General features: G+C 32.4%; 1 protein-coding gene across 1 annotated transcript in view; it reads left to right on the top strand.

The window, feature by feature from the left end:
* The window catches only part of LOC140444999 (dipeptidase 1-like), a 111911-nt gene that overhangs the window by 77213 nt on the left and 9189 nt on the right, over window positions 1-25509 (top strand). The window contains exons 2-3 of the mRNA XM_072536768.1: window positions 6878-7602; window positions 20485-20891. Of these exons, the coding sequence (XP_072392869.1) occupies window positions 6878-7602; window positions 20485-20891 (1132 nt within the window). The remainder of the gene's footprint in view (window positions 1-6877; window positions 7603-20484; window positions 20892-25509) is intronic.

The following is a 25509-nucleotide window of genomic DNA, read 5'->3' as shown; positions in this document are numbered from 1 at the left end:
ATGGGTACAACTAAAAAAACAATAGACAAAATTTTAAACCAAAAACTTCATAAGAAAGCCCTGAAATTAGTCTTCCCACCACCAGAGAAACCCAGTACCTTCTGCTTGATTACATATACAGACAAGATATCAACAAAAATAGATAACCACATAAAAAAGAAAGAAATAACGCCAGCTTTAAGAAAAAACAACAACTTACGCAAATATTTTAAGAACAATAGGAGCCAAAAGAAAAAGCACCCTGTATAATACAGAATATTTTAAATTGTAGTATTAATATCCATTTATATTAATATAGATATTATTGCAGATGAGCGCACGGTATTGGTGGCTATTGACGGGACTCTAACACGACACAGGTACATCACACGGAATTTAGTTTTAGTGAGCAGCTGTGAGTGAAAATTTTGTATTTATGGATGATAACACCCGCCCACATAGGACAATGAAATTATAACGCTATAGAGCGTTCTACGTTAAGAAAATAACATTGCGGAGATAGGGCCATGTATTTCTTATGGACGATAGAAGCGCGACGATGCCACGACGAACACAAGCACTATTCAGGGTTGTATTATTTGTATTTTCGTTTCCACAGACATGAATTAAAATTAATGTTTTTAACGCAATAGACCAAAAGTGCCCATTTAAAACAAGAGATGAAAATTAGGGAAAATGATTTTAATTAAATAAATAGTATTTACAAAAGATAATTTTATTTTATATTATTTTGATTATAGTAACAACAGTTTATTTGTTTTTCGGTGAGAAATGCCATGAATTATGGAAATATTGCTTAGCTAAATCATGCATTTTGCTGTTTATTAAAGATAAGCAATTAAACGGACCGCTTTGTGTAGCGCGGTTGTCCAGCTATCCGTTAGAATGCATATATCTAATTACTAATTGCGACTTAAAATAATACGGTGTGCGTATGTTAGCGATTTTATGTCGTTCTCTGACTACATAATGATAATATGGCTTTGTGGTTCTTGTGGCTCTGACTTTACAGTTAAATCTTAATTGAAAATGGAAATTCAAAAATTAAGCCAAGGGAATATCTTGGATATCCGTGCAAAACAAATTGTTTTAAATGTATTTAATTATCATCTAACTTTAAGAATTGGTGAAAGTGTTAGAAGTTTAACCGATAAAGTAAGTGCTATGACGGGAGTAAGTTTTAGTACTATTTATAAAATACGCAAAGAAGCTGCGGAAGGAGGACTAAGTCCATAAAAAAAAAACAAGGAAACGTACCAAAAGCAGAGTGAACAGAAGTTCATAAGCGGCTACGTGCCATCGTACATAGTTTTTTCTTTAAAAATTTACCGCCGACATTGAACAAAGTTTTTGCACTGGTTAAAAAAGACAAAGATTTAGCAAACATGTCAAGCACAACAATGTGGAGAATATTGCATGAAATGAATTTGTTTTTTGCAAACGAGGAGTAAAGTCAAGCATGATTGAACGGCCCGATATTCTAAAATGGAGTCATCAGTATTTGCGTGAGATAAAACAATTTCGTTCTCAAGGATACACCGTCGTTTATTGGGACGAAACTTGGGTGAATGTTGGACAAAATGTTTTCAAAGAATGCTGTCAAAAAAGTCACGATAGCGAATATGGTAGCCAACATGATATTCAGCAATTGATAACGGATAATCCTTGTTTATAGAGATTTCATCAGCGCTATCTCAGCACTACGACTAGATCACAAATATACAATAGAAAATGTAATTAAATTAGGACTTTATGGTATGGACGTAGGTACGTATGAATTTCCGTTATATTCCAAGTTAATGATGAAGTAGACAAGAGTGCGCGAAGTATAGCAATTAATACGGTCAGTGAAATAACGTGTGAATGCACACCAAACTTCTATCTATCTATACAGCCCTTGCTGTCCAATTTTAGACATAGGCCTCCTCTTCCTTCTTCCACGTCTCTCTATTGCAGGCAGTTTGTATCCACTTCGGGCCTTCGTGTTTCTTCAAGTCATCTGACCATCTCATTTGTGGCCTTCCTCTTTTTCGTTTGTAACTATTTGGTCTCCAGTGTATCATCTTATTTCATCTGTCGTCTTTCTGTCTTTTGGTATGTCCAGTGAACTTCCACTTAAGTTTTGCTATCTGCGTTAATATATCGGTCACTTTTGTTTTGTTGCGGATCCAAGTATTTCTTTTCTAATCAATAAATCCAAACTTAGGACACTAAACAGAGAGATAGTGACTTGAAGTTCAATATCCAACAATTGTTGCTTTTAAACAGTCCTCACTCAAATATATCTAGGACACAACAGGTTAACACATTCCTACCAATTTTCAAATAGTCGAAATTCGCGAACTATGAAATATTGCCTTGAATATTAGGCATTTCTTAATTTATTGTCGAAAATATGACCAAAAATGATGGTGCCCTGGTCTACCTAACATCCAATCCCAGTTTCTTAACAAAATATACCCCATAGAAAAACTGACAAACTGTCTTACATTAATAAATTTTATGTTTGAGTTGTAAATTTGTAAATTGGATTTGTTAATAGTAATGGTTAATGTGACATTTTCTAATAATAATAAAAAAGAGTTATGTAACTCAACTCTCATTATAAACATTGTACTCGTATATCTGCCAGCACATCCAATTCATTTTGTTTTTACCGCCACGATACTAATATAATTTCATTTTCCAATCTAGGCGACAAAACAAATTCCACGATCATAATGTTCTCGTCAGCTATAAATACATAGGAAGACATTTCATACAATTTAGAGGCAGATAACAAAACTGTCATTTCATTTTCCGGCGGCATGACATATAAACGGGCTGGCAATTCAACACATAAAGTCGGAATAACAGCTCAATGTTCATCATTATCTGATATTAAGTCATCTCTGGAAAACGACGATGATTGGTCGTAGCTGCAGCTCGTACCATTTACATATATTTAAAGCAATTGACATAAACTATTATCTCGCTTTCACGATGTTCAACGGAAAATTGTGCTTTAATAGGATTAAACTAAATGCTACAGAGTTTTACGATTTAAGTTTAACATTAATTCTCTCGATCGAAATATATGGCTACTAAGAAAACGTTAAATTACACTGATTATACAACATGATGCAAATGTATGGAATAAATTCATTATAACAGAAAGAGACGACTTTTAAAAAAAATCCTAAAACACGTCAATTTTAATTTTTAAATGGCCATCAACTGCTATATATGTGTTAAACATTACGTCATCATTGTCTGCGTAATGACGTAATCGACGATTTTTTTAAATACAAACCGAGGTCACGCGACAGCTCATTTGAAAGGTCTCCTTATCGCCTTTGCAACGATATAATAATTTGAATATTTATCTCTACAGGGTTAACCAAAACTGTTGGTTTATTAATACAATTAACTTACAATAAATGTTTATTTAAATACAATTAAATTACAACAAATGTTCAAATTGACTACCTTCAGCAATAATACAATGTAAAAAACGGGCAATAAATTCTTTCCTAACGTTTTCGATGACTTCAGGTGTTATTTGTGCAATTTCCGTTCTGATGCGCTCCTTTAACTGTTCTACATTATTCGGTTGATTTGACCCTCTGCCTTTCAAGATCCCCACAAATAAAAGTCTAACGGAGTGAAATCTGGAGACCTTACCTACCTATCTACCTATTTACCTACCTGGGAAAACGTTATTAAGGTAATTTCGTACCTCAACGCCGTAGTGTGGGGGAGCCCCGTCATGTTGGTACCACAAACTATTTCTATTTGGAAATAGCTGATTCAGCTGTGGCAACAGATAATCTTGAAGAAATTCTAGGTAACGAGAAGCAGTTAAGTTTTCTTAAAAAAAATATGGCCATACAATTTGATCGTTTATAATGCCGTCTCAAACATTCACCTTCTCGGGATATTGTGTCCTTTACTCTTCCATCCAATGTGGATTTTCACTTGCCCAGTATCGATATGTCTGGCGATTTACGTGACCGTTCAGCATAAAAGACGCTTCATCAGAAAAAAGTATCTTTAGTATGAAACCCTGATCTCTGTTACATTTTTCCATAATGGTTTCGCAGAATTCGATTCTTCTATCAAAGTCGTCTTCTAATAGCTCCTGGACCAGATGTACTTTGTATGGATGCCAATTCTCTTTTTTTAGCTCTCTTACAACAGTTGATTGGTGGACATTATTATCCAGTGCGACCTGCCTAGAACTGGTATGGGGATTGTCTTGAAACACCACTACAACGTCCAGTTTCTTGGCTTCGGATATTGATTTTTACCACTTCTGGGAAGATCTTTAACATGGCCCGTTTCTCTAAATTTTTTTTCAATTTTACTCACTGTTGATTGAGTAGTAGTTCAGTGAATGAATATTTATTGTAATTCCATGTTACTTGACAAAGTTCATAATTTTAGTGAACCCTGTAGAAATAAATATTCAGTGAAGAGACAATGAATAAGAATAGATGTACAAATTGTGTGGGTGTGCAATTATATCAGCTTGTAATTATCAAATTTCTTTGATAAAGTTATGTTACAATATGTGGCAAATTGTTGTAAAGTCCAAATTATAAAGTTAAAATTTAAAATTGAGACACTTTAAGACACACAGAAAACACTTAAAAAACGGGGGGACGAAACAGACATTAAATTTAAAAAGGGGAGGATTTTAAAAGAACTACATCTCTTACTTGGAGACAATGAGTTTTTTATATCACAACTGTGATAAATTTGTCTGTTTTTTATATCACAAAACTTTGTCTCACAACTGTCACCTTCCAAAACAAAAATAAAAATCTCAATAAATAACACACATTTCATAAATATATCTCCAGAATAAATATAAATAACTTTAAAGAACTTAATGGTATAGAACATTACTTTCATCAAACAAACAATTACATTTACCTATCTCTACTTCATTGGATAAAATCTGTCTCCTCAAGAACTTCCCCATTTACTGTTAAACAATTACAATAGTTGACTTGAGTTCTCCAATCAACAATACAAGATAGTTTGAACCATGTTCTTTCAACCATCAATTAATAGAGTACCGGCATGTAAGTAATGTTTTATTTATTTGTTTATTTATTAATTCATTACAGTTTAATAGGCTATTTTACCAATTTGTGGGTCTTACCTTGTCTGCTTAAACATTTTATTCATTTTTAAAAACCACAGACATGTAATATTGGCATAATTACTGTAATTTATATAATTTATATCACCTATCTTTGTTTTACCTTTATTAGACAACACCCTAATATGGGTTTATTATTTTCAGCATTTATTTAACTTTGTATCGTGACCTGAAGATGCTTTGCATATTGTAGAAAGCGAAACCGGTCGTCTGATAGTTAAATTAAATTGATTGTGAGTAAGTCTAATTTATTATTTCTTTTACCTTTTGAAATGGACTCACACAAGCAAAACATTCATGATTACAGTAATTATTTGGACTGTAGGACTGTTTTGACCTCTCTGTTTAGTCTGTTTGTCATATTTTTGTCTATTTGAATTCTTGTCCTCCGGTCGAGCTGTTTTGCTCTGTTTTTCTCCCTTATCAGGTCTTTTAGTTCCTCTGAGATATCCTTGAATCTTCCTTTCTGTAGTTCTACCTCTTCTTCTGTAGGGCTGATAAACTCCCACACGGAAAGCCTGCGAATTGTTCGGCTATTTCTTCCTTCTCGAGTTGTAAGCTGCAAAAACCTCCACCCACTTTCCTCTATCAAAGCCGTAGCAAGCTTTTACTGAAATCTGTAAATCTTTTACAAATTTCGTACAGCCCAAAAAGACAAAAAGCGATAGTGATAAATTGTTTTCATTTAAGGCTATCAAAATAAATCAAAATTTTGCAACTTACTACTCGAGAAATGCGAAATAGCAGGACAATTAGCTGGCTTTTCGTGTAGGAGTTGTATCTGAGTTTCATCGAATGGAAATAAAAAGTTAAAAAAGAAAAAAAAATGAGAAAACTTTCTAACATAAATGTTTGCAAACATTTTAAACACACTGTGGTAAATAAAACGATCTAAAAGCGTATAAAACGTTAAGATGCTTTTTCAAAAAATCCAATAAATTTAAGCTTTAGCTTTTATAACGGGATATAACTCACTTGGACGAGTAGATAAGACATTTTCTGTTGCACGCTCAAACCTTCTTCCCGTGCACTTTGTGTCACGAACTTTTATGAATTCTAAAATCTATTTAGAGAGCCTGAACAGAATGATTACTTAATTCCGCTTATCGATAATCTTTTATAAGTATGATTAGTTAAATTTATCGCTGTCACTTCAGTTTGTTCACAGATCGATCCGATTTGCCAAGCTTTTAATTTTTTCAATTCAAAAATTATACAAAATGGGGACAATATATTTAGATATTTTAAAACAATAAAACATTTTAATTACAACTTAAGTAAAAAAACTAGCAATAAGTTTTAGTTTGTAATTTTTCAGTTTAATAAAAGTCATTACCTCTGGTATATTACATTTATTTCTGGTATATTACATTTATTTCTATCGGATGGGTTGTTTTCATACCCGATGGCCTATTATTCTTACTTTTATTGACATGCTTGTCTCAAACAGCCAATGTCAAAGTGGTCCAACTGTTAAAAAAATTACAAATACTTACAAAATTAGCATCAGGCTATAGCCTATTACAATCTTAGTAATTTTTAAAGTATTATGCTGCGAACTAAGCAATGTGTTTAATATTTACTTAATTTTCTACATTAACTCGAAAATTTCACTAAACTGTTTTGGCCCATATCTCTAGTTATGATTTCTATCACTTGGGCCACTCTGGTTCTGGTGGCCTGATTTATTTTGTAGTATAATCATTTAATTATTGTTTTTTATTTCAGATCCCACATTGCCCTCGTGAACTCCCCATCCGAGAAACATCCTTTAACGTGCCTCAATACTACAATGATGTTCGGGACTACTACCATCCATACGACTACCATGGCTCCATCGAATCTTGTTCATGCAGTTCCGGTTCTGACACTTCAAGGACCACTTTTCGAGGACCTTGGTGTGTCTGCATAGTCATATGCGTAATAGTAGCGACGTTAACAGCAGGTTTAGGTTTACCTTTAGCTTTAGGTCCCCATCTGCCTCCACAAACAACCGAAGAACGATTGAATTTGGTCAAGAAGCTTCTAAAAGAACAACCTTTGATAGACGGTCATAACGATCTGCCCTGGAATCTTAGAAAATTCGTTCACAATAAGCTTTTTAAACTTAATCTTAGCGCTATTAGTGAGGAGGAACCTTGGTCTACAAGCAAGTGGTCACACACGGATATACCAAGGCTCCGAGCAGGCTTATTAGGCGCTCAATTTTGGTCTGCTTACGTGCCTTGCAAAGCCCAACATATTGATGCTGTCCAAGTTACATTGGAACAGATTGATGTTATTAAAAGGCTGGTAGATTTTAATTCGAACCATTTTTCGTTGGTACGTTCTACTCAAGAAATACGCAGCGTCCATAAAGAAGGGAAAATAGCTTCCCTGATAGGAGTAGAAGGTGGACATGCTTTGGGAAATTCATTAGCTGTACTAAGGACCTTTTATAACCTAGGAGCCAGGTATGTTATTCCTTTTATATTTAAATTCACCATATTTACAAAAACAATATTGATCTGCACCCCCCAAAAGACAAACTCTAAATTCAAAAAATTTGAAAAAATTTGAGAAGGTATATGTGATGACTAGAAATATTTTGACAACTTTTAAGCAAACTTCATGTTTTCGTTTTTGAAAAAACTCAAAAAAACTACTTTTTTCCAAGTATAAAGCGGGAAAATCAAACATAGGATTTTGTTAATTTTTTTACAGCATCAAGATATAATTATTAGAAATACTTATGAATTTTTTTAAAATTTTTGAATTTACAGTTTTGTCCCAATAGGAAAAAATAATACGTTTCGGCTTATAATAAAGTTACCGGTAAGAAACCGAAAATTTTTTTAATAACATATATAAAACTGTAAAAGTGGAAAATATTTGCAATAAAACGTTAGATATTTTTTCCTAAACACATGAAAAATCTCGTTAAACAAGAATTATGTCTTGAACTGCCGCCTTCAAATTGTAATATAGGGAGATGGCTCCATCTGAAACAATGGTAGTATTTATCATCGATAGATAGCATTACGTTCGGCTTCGAAACGCTTCAAACCCAAAATAAGCCACAATTGAAGGTTAAAATAAGTTTATTAACGTTTGACATTAATCCAACTTGTAAATGCAATACATTTTGGAGACGGCTATCGCCGTATTCCCGTTCTTCTCCGCCAATCCTGCCGGTTTAAGGCATGCTCCTCTTTCAAACCTTTTGATTCCATCGCCCTTCTAATTCCTTCATTCCATGTGCGTCAAGTTTTATCTCTTTTTCTTCTTCTAGGGGGCTTCAATTTGTGAAGTTTTTGGGGCCAACGTTCGTCAGGCATTCTCAATAGGTGTCCAAACCATTTTGAACCTCTTCTTTCTATTCTGTCAATGACCGTTTCTGTAGCATTCATCTTATTTCTTATATATTCGTTGGTCTTCCTTTCCTGCCTTGATGTTCTAGCACTTCTTCTCAAATAATCCATTTCAACTGATAACAATCTTCTCTTCAGGTCTGCATTAATTGTCCATACTTCAGAGCCTTAACAAAGAACTGATTCAACCATGGTTTGCCCTATTCTTTTTTTGTTCCTTTTGGAAATGTTGCGATCCCACCATAAGGAGTTCAGACATCCTACAATTTTACGTCCCTGATAAATTCGGTGTTTAATTTCGGTTTGTCCCAAGCCGTTCTTAGTAATGAGTGCACTTAAATATTTAAATTTTTCCACTTGTTTGATTTCCACGTCCTCGTCGATCAACACTTCGAACCTTGCATCTGAATTAATAACTAAATATTCTGTTTTCTTCATGCTGACTTGTAACTCCCATTTTACATATTCTCTGTATAGACGCTTCATCGTAAATTCTAGATCATAAGAATCTTGACCTAGGACGACTTGGACGACCTTGATGAAGAGGAAGACATAATAGTAAAATGTATTAATCCATAAAGACTGAGATAGTATAAATATTACATAATACCAGATCATTTAATTTTTAACTATCAACAAAAATGTAATATAATATGATGTACCAATTTAATGGTAATATGATATTCACAGATATAGCCGCAATAATTTCTTTGTCGATAAAATTGTTTAGATAATTATTATATTCCAACTGACACAGCAGAGCAGTAAAGTATTATAGATAAAGTGGTATACTTGGCAACTCAACCAATTGATATAATGATAGAAAACTGCAATTTATGTTAGAGTTTGAAAATATTACAGAGTCATCATGTAGAAATCTACGTATAAGTTAAAAAAATTACCACAGTAGTATGCCGTAGTAGAGCCATCTCTAGGATCAGAAACAAATTAATCGAGGGTGAAGATCAACCTTAAGAAATATTCATTAACAGTTCATCTTTCAACAAGAAAGGAACAGAATTTCAAAAGGTACAAATAAAACTGATTCAAAATCAATTCGTTAACTAAAGGTTTACTTATCAACGAAATTTCTGATCTCGTATCAATGAGTATATCTGCATATTTTGTGCATACTTTGCATATTTGTGAATCATAACAATAAATATATACCATTATTTAACCTAAATAAAAAGTATTTAGGCGTTACAATAAATATAACTCATAGCTTACGGTTTGATGCCTTTCGTTTTTAGTAATAAGTTTTAACAGCGCCGTCGCATATTATAGCAAGCATATTTGGATGATTATACGATAAAATCTTTACACCCAACTATATCCATATTATCATCGGCAGTAAGAGCCTTCAATTTACAAAAGAGCTGCCCGAATCTAAATTTCGACGACATAAAACGGGTACATAACCCTCAGTTTTATGAACTCCGTTGTCATTCAATTTATTTTAAAACGACTGAGCAATTTCGTTTATATAATCCATTATGCACGTTCCTAGGCGAGCAAAACATTATACGAAAATTATTAGAGAACATTATTCAACGAGGCAATGATGACCATAACCCAAAAGTGCACTAATGTTGTAATGACATATCGCTTTATCAAATCTATTAGAATCTATGGTACATTGGCTCTACTATAAATAAAGGACGGTAATGATGTCAAGTCTGATGATACCTACATATTTCATCGTTTAATTTCAAATATAGGTGTTTCTTTGAACGTCAGTCAGTAAATATTATAAAATAGGTGAGAGTAAATTTAATCAATTTAAATTAAAATAAAAATATATTAATTACTATTTAAATGGGAATAAGCCACAATTAAAGGTTAAAATACGTTTATTGACGTTTCAATTTCCACTTCGGAAATCGTTCTCAAAATACAAACATTAGTAAATTAAACAAATTTTGTTTTTGTTACTTAGTGAAAAATTCTTCTAATAATTTAATTTGATCTGACTCATCTATATTGACAATTCAGACATACATTATACATTTTAAAGTAGACGACTTTAAAATGATATTGCCAATATTGTTGAGTTGCGTTTCTGGGACGACTTTACTTATAAGATAGTTCATTCGATTACATGAAATCAACTTTAACTTGAGAATATCCGTCAGAAAAGATCATAACATGTAATTCGTCTTTAAAAAGACAAATACATGCCATGATGACAGTAAAATTCTCTTGTTAGTGATTCCATAGTAAATTATGAGGGAAAAAAACCAGGAAAAAAAAAAAAAAAAAAGAAAAACCTCATAATACTATCCCGACATGGTAAGTATTTGAAACCTCATAATACTATCCCGACATGGTAAGTATTTGATCTTGCATTTAGTTTACCTTCAATAAATACCAAATTCCGATTTTATATGTTTGTTATTTAAAAAATATAAATGATGTATTTTCCATATGTTACTGACTTATCAATATTGGTATTTTCTTTTTAATAACTTCCTCTTTCAATATGGGTAACCAGATCCTACTACATTCTGCCGAGGAATTCGCGACACAATTGGTCTCATTTAACAAAATTGCTACTTGGTTTTTCTTTTCCCTCATAATTTACTATGGAATCACTAACAAGAGAATTTTACTGTCATCATCGCATGTATTTGTCTTTTTAAAGACGAATTACATGTTATGATCTTTTCTGACGGATATTCTCAAGTTAAAGTTGATTTCATGTAATCGAATGAACTATCTTATAAGTAAAGTCGTCCCAGAAACGCAACTCAACAATATTGGCAATATCATTTTAAAGTCGTCTACTTTAAAATGTATAATGTATGTCTGAATTGTCAATATAGATGAGTCAGATCAAATTAAATTATTAGAAGAATTTTTCACTAAGTAACAAAAACAAAATTTGTTTAATTTACTAATGTTTGTATTTTGAGAACGATTTCCGAAGTGGAAATTGAAACGTCAATAAACGTATTTTAACCTTTAATTGTGACTTATTCCCATTTAAATAGTAATTAATTTAAAAATGCCACAAGAAAATAGCTTCAGAACAATATTAAAAATATATTATATTGAAATGGTAAAGGAACAGTCTTAGAACTGTGAAATAGACATTGTTCTGAAGCTATTTTCTTGTGGCATTTTAAAGTAATTACTATTTAAATGGGAATAATTCTTTGAGAACCGCGATAAAAACCCTATATATATATATATATATATATATATATATATATATATATATATATATATATATATATATATATATATATTATTGTGATATTTCAAGTCTTGGTGCGCCAAGCAATAATTAGCTAATTAATTTTTTTGATTAATTAAAATTATTTAAATGATATGATTATTACTCTATCACAATTTTAATTCTTTTATCTCAGGGTTAAATTCGTGCTTCAATATCTATGCTATTACATGTGAAAGATAAGGTCCAAAGAATACCGGAATAATAAAAAACACATATGATCTAACACTATATATTGAAATAAAAATAATGAAATAATTTACACTCAAAAGTTTTCAATAAACAAATCTCATATAAGGATTCTCAAAATTTTGTTCTCCGTACGTGAACAATCAAAAAATTAATGGTACAAACAATATTAATTGAAATCTCAAAATCCCAAACTATTCTAACTCTCCTAATCCAAATATTTATATCCTTTCTAAATTACGTGTAAAAATTGTGTTATCAATAAAAGAAAAAAAACTGCAGAAAACAAAAATATCTCTCTCTGATGATGAGTGTTCCAAATCCTTATTCCTTGCAGACTGTATTATCTCCTCTCAAACGCTCCCTATGTAATCAGCAATCTTACAACAGATTGTTGCAAGTATATCGTCCTTAATGATCTCCTTCAAAGGCAAAAATCATTCAAATTATGATAGCCTTTCTCCTCTCGATAAACTGAATCTCTCGTTGGCCCGAGTGAAAAATGACTCTTGGAATATCTTCTCTTTACGATAAACTGAATCTCTCGTTGGCCTGAACAGTGACTCTTGGAATATAAGTAGGAAAATATGACTTACAATATTTTGCTGCTTCACCTTCTGTCAGATACACTAACTCCACAAAAACTCACTAACATTCAACACTACTGCTTGCTACTTCTTGGGAACCGCCAGAGAACAAACACTCTTCTTTCTTGAAGACTTGGAAACCAACTACCATATCTTTTCTCCTTCCTCAATCTCGCTAAACTTTCTCCCACACACTTATCCCACCTTTTTCAATCTCCGCCAATCACAACTCGTCACAATTCCCCCATTTCTTCATTTCGATAACAAACAAATTTTTACCTATAATTATAAATTTCCTAAAACTTATTTACAAATAATATTTTTCTATAAATCTTAAAAACTACCAAAAACCTCTTTCTATAATCCCTTCTATTGTCTTTAATCACTGCATTAATGGATTTTGAAAAACCCCGTTCAATTCTTTGGCTTTCACTTAAACTTATGCGGGTCACTTAAGTATAACAAAGAAATGATTGATGTAAAGCTTACATTTTGTTTGGTACAGGTAATTCAAGGATTTAATAACTTTCCTTCTCCGAAATGTTTGTTGGATATTATCCTACTTATCTGAATTATTTTAATGTTTTTGAATTTTGAAATATTTTTAAACAAACCAATATTTTTCTCGATTTTACATATCATAACAAATCCCCGCCATTTGATCTGCCGAAAACTCTTTGTTAAATTTTAAAAATGACAAAAGTTTTCTAGGATCAAATTATTTCACTATGTTATTAAAATCTATTCATGATATTGATAGATGTCGTGAATGTTAAAAATACCCCGTATATTTCCTGTCTCTATGTGCGCTAATTCATAACTATTTACCCCATTTTCCGTATTGACCCTATATGGACCTTCAAATATCGGCATCAATTTAGCACAAATACCATTTTGTAAATTCGACACCCTCAGTGCCTTCACTAAGACTTTATCTCCTTTCTGGAATTTGATCGGCCTTCTTCTTCGGGTTCTTTCTTGTCTTTGGAGATATTTCTCTCCACTTCGTCTCAATCTTCTTTGAACCAACTCGATCACTTCTTCGTATTGTCTGGGGGCGGTGTCTTCCCACGGTCTTGTAGGCATTGTTCCTTTCATTATATATAAAGGCGTCTCTTTGGTAACCGTATTTGGAGCACAATTCAAATAGGTCTCGATCTCCAACACTTTTCTGTCCCAATGTCGATGATGTTCTTCCGCGGCAATTCGTAGAAATTTTGTGACTTCTTGTATAAAACGCTCCGATGGGTTGCTCTGTGGATGACGGATGCTTATAAATTTTGTATCGATGCCCCTCTCTCTTAATTCACTTTTAAAACGTTCGTTCCTAAAATATGTCGCATTGTCCAATAAAATATTGTCTGGTCTTCCCACCGTTTCTATAAAATTGTCTATCTTCCTAAGTATTTCAATTCCTTTTGTGGTTCTGCATGCGTACAATTTAACATATTTTGAGAAAAGATCCACCATAACTAATATGTGTTTATTCCTTTGAGTTGTTGGTATCAAATCGCTCAACATATCAATAGCAACAATATCCAGTTTCTTCCGAGCTACGACGTTTTTTGTGACGTTTTCATTTTTAAAGTTCCTACTTTTACACTTTTGGCATGTCACACAATTTCGAGTCACCTCCTTGGCTATTGTATAGTCCTGTCGACAAATGTAGTTCTCCCTGAACATAAGCCACACCTTTCTACTTCCAATATGTCCGTTGTCACAGTGTAACTTTAAAAAAACTTCTTTTGCCATTTGCTCCGTGATTACATAGAGTTCTTTACCATCGACCCTCTTAAAATATAGGTTATTTTCTTGTTCAGCCCTTTGCTTTTCTCTTTCATTCAATTCTTCCTGATTTTCCCTGATTTTGGCCAACGAAAATAAGCCTGCTTCTTCTCTCATTATGTTCATGCCTACGTGGAGAGTTTTGTGATCCTCTTTGCGGAATTGTTCATCTCTCGTCAACGCATCAGCCAAAATATTGTCCGTTCCTTTGATATATTTAAATTCAAAATCATATTCTTGGAGTAAAAGAATGCCCCTATGAATTCTATTATTTACCAACCTATTTTTCATTATGTGTATCAACGCTGCGTGGTCCGTTTCAATGGTGAATCTTGCTCCAAGTAGGTAAAAACGTAATTTATTTACACAAAATAACACACTGGCAAACTCTAATTCAGTAACGCTGTATTTTCTCTCATACGTTTTGGTTACACGGGAAACAAAACATATTGGCACCTCTATATCGTCTTGTATCTGTGATAACACCCCTGCAAATTTTTTTATGGAAGCATCGGTCCTGAGAATGAAAGGTTGCTCATATCTTGGGTGGTGCACTCTTACAGCTGTGGAAAACGCTCCTTTTAAATTTTTGAAAGCGATTTCTTGTTCCGTTCCCCATTTCCATCTGACATTTTTCTTAAGTAATGCTATTAGCGGTATTTCTTTTGTACTGAGGTCTGGTATTAACTTTTTGAAATAGTTTACCATTCCTAAAAATCCCCGCAAAGTTTTTAAATTGGTTGGCCTAGGGTAGTTGTTTATGACTTCAACTCTATCTTCTGCAAGACAAATCCCTTTTGTGTCTAATTTGAATCCTAAATACAATACCTCTTTTTGGAAAAACTGACACTTTTGAATATTTAATTTTAATCCGGCTTGATCAAGTTCTTCGAGAACAGTATGAATATGTCGTAGATGGCTTGTTATATCCGGTGAGAAAATTAATAAATCATCTATGTAATGTACAACAAATTCTCCATGCCTATTTAAAATTGTGTGTAATGCGCGAACCAAAGCAGCGCATGCACTTTGTAGTCCAAATGGTACTACCCTAAATCGGTACACCACTCCGTCGATAGAAAAAGCGGTATAATTTCGACACTTTTCTGCCAAAGGTATTAACCAAAAACTGTATTTCAAATCGATTTTGGAGAAAATGTGTGATCCTGTGATTCGTCCAAAAATGGCTTCTATGTTCAAAGGCGCTTCGTATTGCGCGATTGTGTGCGAATTAATGTTTCTTGCATCTAAACATAATCGCAAATCACCATTTGATTTTTTTACGCATACTATCGGGTTGATATATGGAGAGTCACATCTTTCGATCACCTTGTCTTTGATCCTATTTTCAATTTCCTGTCCGACGCTTTGCCTGTATTTATACGGGATTGGATATGTTTTCGATTTAAAATTTTCTAAGTTTTTAACTTTAAAAGAATGTTCATAATTTTTAGCCACTCGGCTTTCTTCATTAATGAGTTCTCCATAATTTTCTAAAATCTTCTCTATTTCCTTCTCCATGTTTTCTCCACATATTATTTTTCTTTCATCCTCAGTTTGTTCACATGTGTTCACTGTCCGTATTACTTCTTCACAAAATTCTGGATTCTCGTCCATAATTGCCATTTCTTCTCTGTCCTCTTCCGTTATTTCTTCTTCTATTTTTTTTTTATCTTTAATTTCTATCTGGTATTCCGAGCACCATGTTTCGGCTCCTTCCATTTTTCTGCTTATAGCTTCTTTTTTTTCCTGCTTTCTTTTCGAACTCTTCTTCTTTTTTTTTTATTCTCTTTTCCTCTTCGGATTGATTTTTTTCTTGAGCTTTCGATTTGTCCTCTACCGTCATATTGATTTCTTTATGTTTTTCTTGTCCATTTATCCTTTCAGAAAATTTTCTCCTATCTGTTTCCTTTTCTTCTTCTATGTTGTCTGGTTCTGCTCTGATTTCCAGTTGGTTTTCCGAAAAATTGATGGTGATATGTTTTTCACTCAATTCATCAATTCCCGCTATCATATCATGATTTAGATCTTCGATCACCACACATTGCATAATATAGAATTGGTCTCCCACTCTGATCCGTACTCCTAAACCTTCGTTTACTGTCGTCAATTTTTTATTATTTGCACCCACTAAAGCAACCCTCGGAATCTTATACACAAATCTGTCCATATTTAATTCTTTTACTAGTTTTTTATTGATTAACGAAATTTCCGATCCAGAATCAATCAGAATTTTAATCGCTTTATGTTTTATAAATGCATCTAAAAAAATTAGACTGGAATTAGAATTTTGTTTTTCGTTTCCCGCCAACTGTATAAACTCTCTCGGGTGACAAAATATACCGGAGAGTTTTTTACTTTTGTTTAGTGGATGCCTTATTGAAAATCCTGTCTGGATTCATTGAATACTTCTTCTTCCTCCTTTTCTATTGCCACATGATTCATCTCTCTTCTGTTTTGTCGTTGGAATCTCTGATTATTTCTATCGTCCCTTTGTTCGTTCGTATTCCTATTCGGAGGATTTTGTGCATCTCTATTCCTGTTGTGATTTTCATTTGTTCTATTTTGTGTATCATTCCGGTTATCGTAATTTTGTTGTCTATTGTAATTATTGTAATTTCTCGGCCTATATTCGTTTGTTGATCTGGGATGTCGGTTTCTCTGGTCATAATTTGATGAATACCTTCTTTCCGCTCCATTATATTGGTCATGTTGTCTTTTATTTCTCATTTCTTTTCTTTTCGCTTCTTTTAATTGAAGGAATTGGCACAAACTATCAATATCTTGATAGTTTCTCAAAATCACGTGATCTTCCAACGTTTCCTCAAAATGTCTGCTGATCATTTCTACCAGCTGTTCGGTAGAATATTTGTATTCTAGATATTTTGAATTGTTATATATCTGCAAAGCATATCTTTCTTCAGATATTCCCATTTTTTCGTGATATTTTCCATTCTGTAGCTCTTGGTTGATTTCTCTCTGTTTATTTTTCCCCCAGAAATAGTTGAGAAATTTATTTTCAAAATCTGTCCAATTTTCAAACTCATCTTCCTTGCTTTCATACCATAACGCTGCTCCTTCTTTCAAATGGTTTCTAATTGTTTCTTTGCAATCGTCAAAATATCTAATATGTTGTAATTTGGTTTTCAAATTTTTAACAAACGGTACTGGGTGTGTTTTCCGAATATCCCCGCCAAACTGTATTTTTATGTCACCCGGACTTTGGATGAGTACTTCTCTCCTGTCTCCCATATCTCGTTGTTTTCTGATATCCTCAATTTGTTTTTCTATTTCTTTCTTGTCTTCTTGTAAAGCCATTTCAAATTTTGTTTCTAATTTTTCTAATTCCTTTTTCTGGACAGTCTTAATATCCTTCATTTTAGTTTCTATTTCTTCTCTCTGCATCTCTAGTTCCTTTCTCTGGCCATTTTGTATCTCCTTCATTGTATTTTGGATATCTTTAATCTCTGTCTCTTGTTTTGCATTCTTTAGGGTTATTTCTTCTATCTGTTGTATCAGTTCTTTCTTTATCCCCTCAACACATCCTTTAATTTCCTGTTCATAGTTTTCCAGACGCTGTTCTATATTCCTGTTATTTTGTTCTATTGCTTGTCTTGTTTCCCGTTGCTTTTCTTCCATTGTTTGTTTTGTTTCTGCCATTGTTTGTTTTGTTTCATCCATTATGTGTTTTGTTTCCAGTTGATTTTTATCCATTTTTTGTGACTGGAGTTGCATTAGTTGTAATATTTTATCTATTCCTGATAGTTCTTTTCTCTCCTCAACTATTGTCACATTTCCTTCATTATCCGATACTTCTTCCAAAATTGTTTCATCTTCTCTGTTATCCTCCTTCCTTTCCTGCATTTTACTTTGTCTCCTTGTGACAGACATGTTGTTTCTTTTTGTTAATGTTTTTGTCCCCGCCAAATGTGAAATTTTACAACACTCTATATGTTTCAGAACACGACAATATTTCTCCCCAAATGTATTAAATTTTCACGACAAATATCAAATATGCAATCAGTAAAATTCAAATAATTCAAAATAAATATCAAATGTACGATTGGTAAAGAAAATAAAATCAAATAATTCAATAGCAGTAAATATCCACTAACTACGATCAATCAATAAATCAAATTTATATTCCCTGGAAAAATTGTCAAAATACTTTCAAATTCAAATTCTCTCAATGTTATATGTTTTTATCTCTGGATCACCTGTACTTATTCCAGATCTCTTTCCCTTCCTTCAAATGTAAAGCTGCGATATTTTTAAGCCCCACGTTTTGGAAGCCAGTTATTGTGATATTTCAAGTCTTGGTGCGCCAAGCAATAATTAGCTAATTAATTTTTTTGATTAATTAAAATTATTTAAATGATATGATTATTACTCTATCACAATTTTAATTCTTTTATCTCAGGGTTAAATTCGTGCTTCAATATCTATGCTATTACATGTGAAAGATAAGGTCCAAAGAATACCGGAATAATAAAAAACACATATGATCTAACACTATATATTGAAATAAAAATAATGAAATAATTTACACTCAAAAGTTTTCAATAAACAAATCTCATATAAGGATTCTCAAAATTTTGTTCTCCGTACGTGAACAATCAAAAAATTAATGGTACAAACAATATTAATTGAAATCTCAAAATCCCAAACTATTCTAACTCTCCTAATCCAAATATTTATATCCTTTCTAAATTACGTGTAAAAATTGTGTTATCAATAAAAGAAAAAAAACTGCAGAAAACAAAAATATCTCTCTCTGATGATGAGTGTTCCAAATCCTTATTCCTTGCAGACTGTATTATCTCCTCTCAAACGCTCCCTATGTAATCAGCAATCTTACAACAGATTGTTGCAAGTATATCGTCCTTAATGATCTCCTTCAAAGGCAAAAATCATTCAAATTATGATAGCCTTTCTCCTCTCGATAAACTGAATCTCTCGTTGGCCCGAGTGAAAAATGACTCTTGGAATATCTTCTCTTTACGATAAACTGAATCTCTCGTTGGCCTGAACAGTGACTCTTGGAATATAAGTAGGAAAATATGACTTACAATATTTTGCTGCTTCACCTTCTGTCAGATACACTAACTCCACAAAAACTCACTAACATTCAACACTACTGCTTGCTACTTCTTGGGAACCGCCAGAGAACAAACACTCTTCTTTCTTGAAGACTTGGAAACCAACTACCATATCTTTTCTCCTTCCTCAATCTCGCTAAACTTTCTCCCACACACTTATCCCACCTTTTTCAATCTCCGCCAATCACAACTCGTCACAATTCCCCCATTTCTTCATTTCGATAACAAACAAATTTTTGCCTATAATTATAAATTTCCTAAAACTTATTTACAAATAATATTTTTCTATAAATCTTAAAAACTACCAAAAACCTCTTTCTATAATCCCTTCTATTGTCTTTAATCACTGCATTAATGGATTTTGAAAAACCCCGTTCAATTCTTTGGCTTTCACTTAAACTTATGCGGGTCACTTAAGTATAACAAAGAAATGATTGATGTAAAGCTTACATTTTGTTTGGTACAGGTAATTCAAGGATTTAATAACTTTCCTTCTCCGAAATGTTTGTTGGATATTATCCTACTTATCTGAATTATTTTAATGTTTTTGAATTTTGAAATATTTTTAAACAAACCAATATTTTTCTCGATTTTACATATCATAACAATATATATATATATATATATATATATATATATATATATATATATATATATATATATATATATATATATATATATATACATATATATATATATATATATATATATATATATTATATATATATATATATATATATATATATATATATATTATATATATATATATATATATATATATATATATATATTATTAAAAAACACTCATTGCTCATCATTCACAAATAATACATCATCATCACAATATATATATATATATATATATATATATATATATATATATATATATATATATTAATAGATAATTTTATAAAGTTTACTACTTTGTCTAAATTCTAATTAAACATAATATTTTTCTTAATTTATTAACTTTATTTAGAAATGTTACTGATTTTTCTTTCCCCATTGATTTTTAAAAAAATATACTAAAACAAATTTTTTTAAATATAAAACTGTATTCATTTTTATTTATTCTCTTATTTTATAGATATCTCACAATCACCCATTCGTGCGACACCCCTTGGGCTACGGGGACCAACACAAAGACCCAAGACGGCCTTTCGGAATTCGGAAAAAGCGTAATAAAAGAGATGAACCGTCTGGGCATGATAGTCGATCTGTCGCACACTTCCATGAACACTGCCAAGGCGGCGCTCAACGTATCCCGGGCGCCCGTTATTTTTTCCCATTCAAGCGCCTTCTCGTTGTGCAACTCGTCCCGAAACGTCCCGGATGATGTACTGAAACTCATCGCGCACAACGGCGGAGTGATCATGGTGAATTTTTACACTTACCATGTTACTTGTAACGAAACTGCCACTATACAAGACGTTATTAACCATATTAACCACATTCGGTCCGTTGCTGGGATCGATCACGTTGGAATAGGAGCAGGTAAATGCTAAAATATTTTTTATTTGTTTTCTGTACATGACTTAATTGAAACTTAGCCTTAAAGTGTAAAATTGTCATAGGTTGTACAAATAGAAAAGAATATTTATGAATCGCTTATTTCAGAAACAACCTAAGTCACATTCGGACATTTTGCAGGAGATGAAAAAAACGTTTGAGAGTTTATCTGAACATTTTCACTAAAAATGAAGTTTGAAGTTAATAGATTACACCTAATGTATTTATTACTAAACTAAAAGTATTTATTACTAAACAATTTTAATATCATACGGTTTATTTTGTGACTTCCTTGGATTTTTTCTTAGTTGCTGATGTTTGAATAATATTTTCGTAAAATGGTTTGAACGGTTCCTCCACCCATTGAAGCAGTGTGGTCAAATTTTCTTTTTTGTCCTGTAGTATTGGTCAAATAATGGGAAAAAGAGAACTTGCACGAGAAACAAGAATAAAAATATATAACACAATATTGATACCGACTATGCTCTATGCGAGTGAAAACTGGACAATTCTGGAAAAACATAAGAGCAGGATAAACGCAATTGAGATGAGACATCTAAGAAGGATAGTTGGAAAGACAAAATGGGATAGATTAAGCAACGAGACTATTAGGAGAATGGCCAACCAGGAACCGATAATGAACAAACTCATAAATATTATATTTTTATTATCTTACTTGCACTGAGGTTTTATTTGCTTTGCTTCCATGGCCTTCTTTTTGTAGCTAATATATGTTTACCCTTTAACTCTACAGTTTCTGATAACATTACGCTGATATTCATACGATTTTCTAATTCCCTTAGGCCTTTTAGTAGCAGGCTCTCCATCCTAAGCGTTTTCAGCACTAGTGATTGGTTGATCGTTGTTCATAATAATATTAAAATATGATTTTTCTTCCAATATACCTACAGACAACTTTTTGTAAGCAGCGATAAGAACAAACAATAGAAACACTATGAATTTCATAGGTTATATATGCAAAATGACAACTGACAATTCAGTGCAGAAACAACCTTAGTCCGGTACTAAGGTAGTTTCAGAAATATATAAATATTTTAAATCGATATAAAATCAACTATGCTTACGGGACTTAGGTGTATTCTGCATTAAATTGTGTGTAACCCACAAAAATACATGTTGGTGTTATAAACTCAAAATCGCCAAAATGTAACTTAGGTTATTTCTGAAATAAGTGATTCATATATATTTTTTAAAACTTTGGGCAAATTTCTGTTTTATTACACATAGCATACCACATTAAATTCCTTGTGTGTTTTTAAAAATTTGAGAGGGAAGCACCAATATTATCAGCATATCTTTGCCGGAAATCCTTTTCAGTTTTTTATATCTTCTACCCTTTTCTGTGTCACAAGCTTCTCAAGCAAAAATCATCATACAAATAAGATGATTTATAACTTGATTTTAATATACAGAGCAATTAAAAAGGTCGTATTTTAGATCATCAGGGCATCGAATTATCGATAACGGTATCTATACGAAGTAACAAGAAGTCGAGAGACCTCTCTTCGATAGCGAATTAGGTGAACCGCAAATTCAAAACCTCTTACTGAAAGCTGTTGAACGACTCTAGGAATAACTTTTTACTCCAACATGCATCTACAGTTCATCCTTGAAAAACACTATCTTTTTCAGTCTTTACGTATAGAAAAGATTAAAATGAAAGTAAAAGATTGCACTCCATTTCAATTCGAATTCTACGCTTGTTCTACACGTGTTTCGAGTTATACAACTCCTCATCAGAAACATTTGTGGAAGTTCAAACTAAAATGAAATGCAGTCTAGTATTGGGCCGTTATAATTAAAAAAACAGCCTGGTACGCTAGCAGCGGCATCTATACGAAGTAACAAGAAGTCGGGAGACCTCTTGTTACTTCTTATTACATTTACAATGCGACCAATTTGTGACAATAATTTTAGAAACCTCTGAAGTTTCCAGAGCAACAACTAACACATCCACGGAGGGAGCTAAACTGTAGTGATCCTTTCCCAAGTTAACATGCTCCTTTTCTAACTTGGTTGCACCGTACTGAAGACGACCAATAGTCAGAAATACGTATATGCGGTTGCCTTCCATGTTGCCATACATATTTTATTATATTTTTTTCCTTTCTTGCGAGCTATGCCGATACATACTAACTTTATTTTGCTATTAACATTAGCATTAACATTAATGCATTAGTCTTTTCTTGTTGTTTGAAACGTTCTAAACTTTTAGCATTCCTTTCCTTAGGTAGTGTGAGGGTTTCAAAAATTCTCTAATTAATCATCAAAACATTCGTTTTTGTAAATCATAAATGTGTTGCTTGCGTGAGTCCATTTCAAATAGGTAAAAGAAATAAATTAGACTTACTCACAATCAATTTAATTTTACCACCCAAAACGACCGGTTTCGCTTTCTAAAATTTGCAAAGCATCTTCAGGTCAAACGGTAAAAAGTAAATTAAATGCTGAAATTATAAAAAGCCCATATCAGGGTGCTGGCTTATAAAGATCAAAAAAGTTATAGTAATTATGCCAATATTCCATGTCTGTGTTTATTAATATGCATAAATTTGATTTAGCAGACAAAGTAAAAAAAACCCACAAATTGGTAAGAGATAATCTATTGAATTGTAATAAATTAGAAATAAACAAAATACTATTTATATTCCGGTACAAGAATTTTTATGTAATGATTCGTGATACATAGTTCAAACTATCCTGTATTGCTGATAATGGGTGATCTTCGGTTAATGTTGTAACTGTCTGACAATTAACGAGGGAGTTTCTTAAGGGGAAAGATGTTAACAGATGGTATTGGAGTAAGGTATATGTGATTGTTTGTTAAATGAAAGATTGATGTTTTATATTATTTAAATTATTAAAGTTATTTATATTTATTCAGGAGATATATTTTATAAATGTGTGTTAAATTATTGAAATGTTTTACAGAAAGAGGACAGTTATATGACAATGAATGAAAGTAGTTGTGCTACTTTGTGAGTGTGCAATTTCTTTGACTTGTAATTATCAGATTTTGGATAAAAAGCATTTAATTTCTGTTTAGGCAGAGAATTGTGATGTCAAATGTTAAAATTATAAAACTAAAACACAATTAGGGACAAACAGAACACAATTAAAGGGACAAAACAGACATAAAACTTTAAAAAAAGGGGGCTTATTGACACTACATTACTTGGTAATAGAGAATATGTTTTTACCAATTTGTGGGTTGTTACTTTGTCTACTAAAGCAATTTTATGCATATTAATAAACACAGACATGTAATATTGGCATAATTACTATAACATTTTTGATCTATACCTTTATAAGACAGCACCCTAATATGAGCTTTTTATAATTTCAGCATTTAATTTACTTTGTACCACTGACCTGATGATGCTTTGCAAATTTGAGAAAGCGAAACCGGTCGTTTCAGGTAGTAAAATCAAATTGATTGTGAGTAAGTCTAATTTATTTCTTTTACCTATTATTCATTTTTGTCTCTACAGCTTGGACTAAATAACATGACTGGAATTCTCCATTCTAAAGTAACTAGTTTTTTAAATATCACACATTTTTCACGATTTTTGTATGCTTTAGAACTTTTGAAAATACTTAAAATAGACCACACAGGCAAATAGTGTTTAACTTAAATGATCTTGTTTATGAGTTTTATTAAATTTCCCACGAATAGATCCCCTGTAGGTATTATAAATTGTTGAAGTAATCAAAAGGGCTTAAACGTATGTTAGCTTACTTTATTTAAAAATTTGTGTTTTAAGTTAGGTTATGTTGTAAATTCTTTACAATGACGTATAATAAATAGACCCCGCAGCCACGGTTCGTAGACTTACTACGGTTGCCTCTTCCGCCTAACCAATGAACATTAAGCCCGAAACTGTACCATCGAGCAAAAAGACAGAAGAGGGAATGTAAAGGTAGTGGGGGCAAAAATATTGTTAGACAGGAAGTGCCATCTTGAGAGGCCAAATTAAACAAGGAAAGAGAGTCTTTCCTTGTTTAAGAAATCAAATTTAGTTGGGTTATGTTATTATTTGTACCAACTGTCACATGAAATCTTATTTATATTGAAGTTTTTTAACAATTGTTTCACATTTTAGACTGTTATCGTTAATATTTAATTAAAATTTTCTCGTCTAAGACACATTCTGAAAACTATTTTATAGCTACTGTTAATAAGTATCGGAAAATTTAAATTTGGCGCATTCGCATTTCCGGATATGTCCGCCATAAGAGGCCACTTTTTTGGTCGCCTTTTCATAACGATTAGATTCCCTCTTTTGTCTTTCTGCTCGATGAACTGTACTCTCTTACGTGACGTAATTCTTCCCTTTTAACCAATCAACACTGCAATCGGCCTGCCCTCTACATTCAGTTTCAATCGAGAATAAATGGGTTTTGTATTCTTGTTCTTTCTTGTGTACTCTGGTGACGTAACTCAAGCATCCCCACCCCAGTCGGAAGAGGCAACCGTAGTAAGTCTACGAACCGCGCCCCGCAGCTTTCTATACTTGATATATAATCTTCTTCTTCTTTTTCTTCTTCTTTTTCCTCTTTATAAGCAGTTCTGCTTGTTTAT

This window comes from Diabrotica undecimpunctata, chromosome 7 (genome assembly GCF_040954645.1).
Source record: "Diabrotica undecimpunctata isolate CICGRU chromosome 7, icDiaUnde3, whole genome shotgun sequence".
Lineage (NCBI taxonomy): Eukaryota > Metazoa > Arthropoda > Insecta > Coleoptera > Chrysomelidae > Diabrotica > Diabrotica undecimpunctata.
Note: the sequence above shows the minus strand (reverse complement) of the source record. Positions and strands in the feature narration are given on the sequence as shown.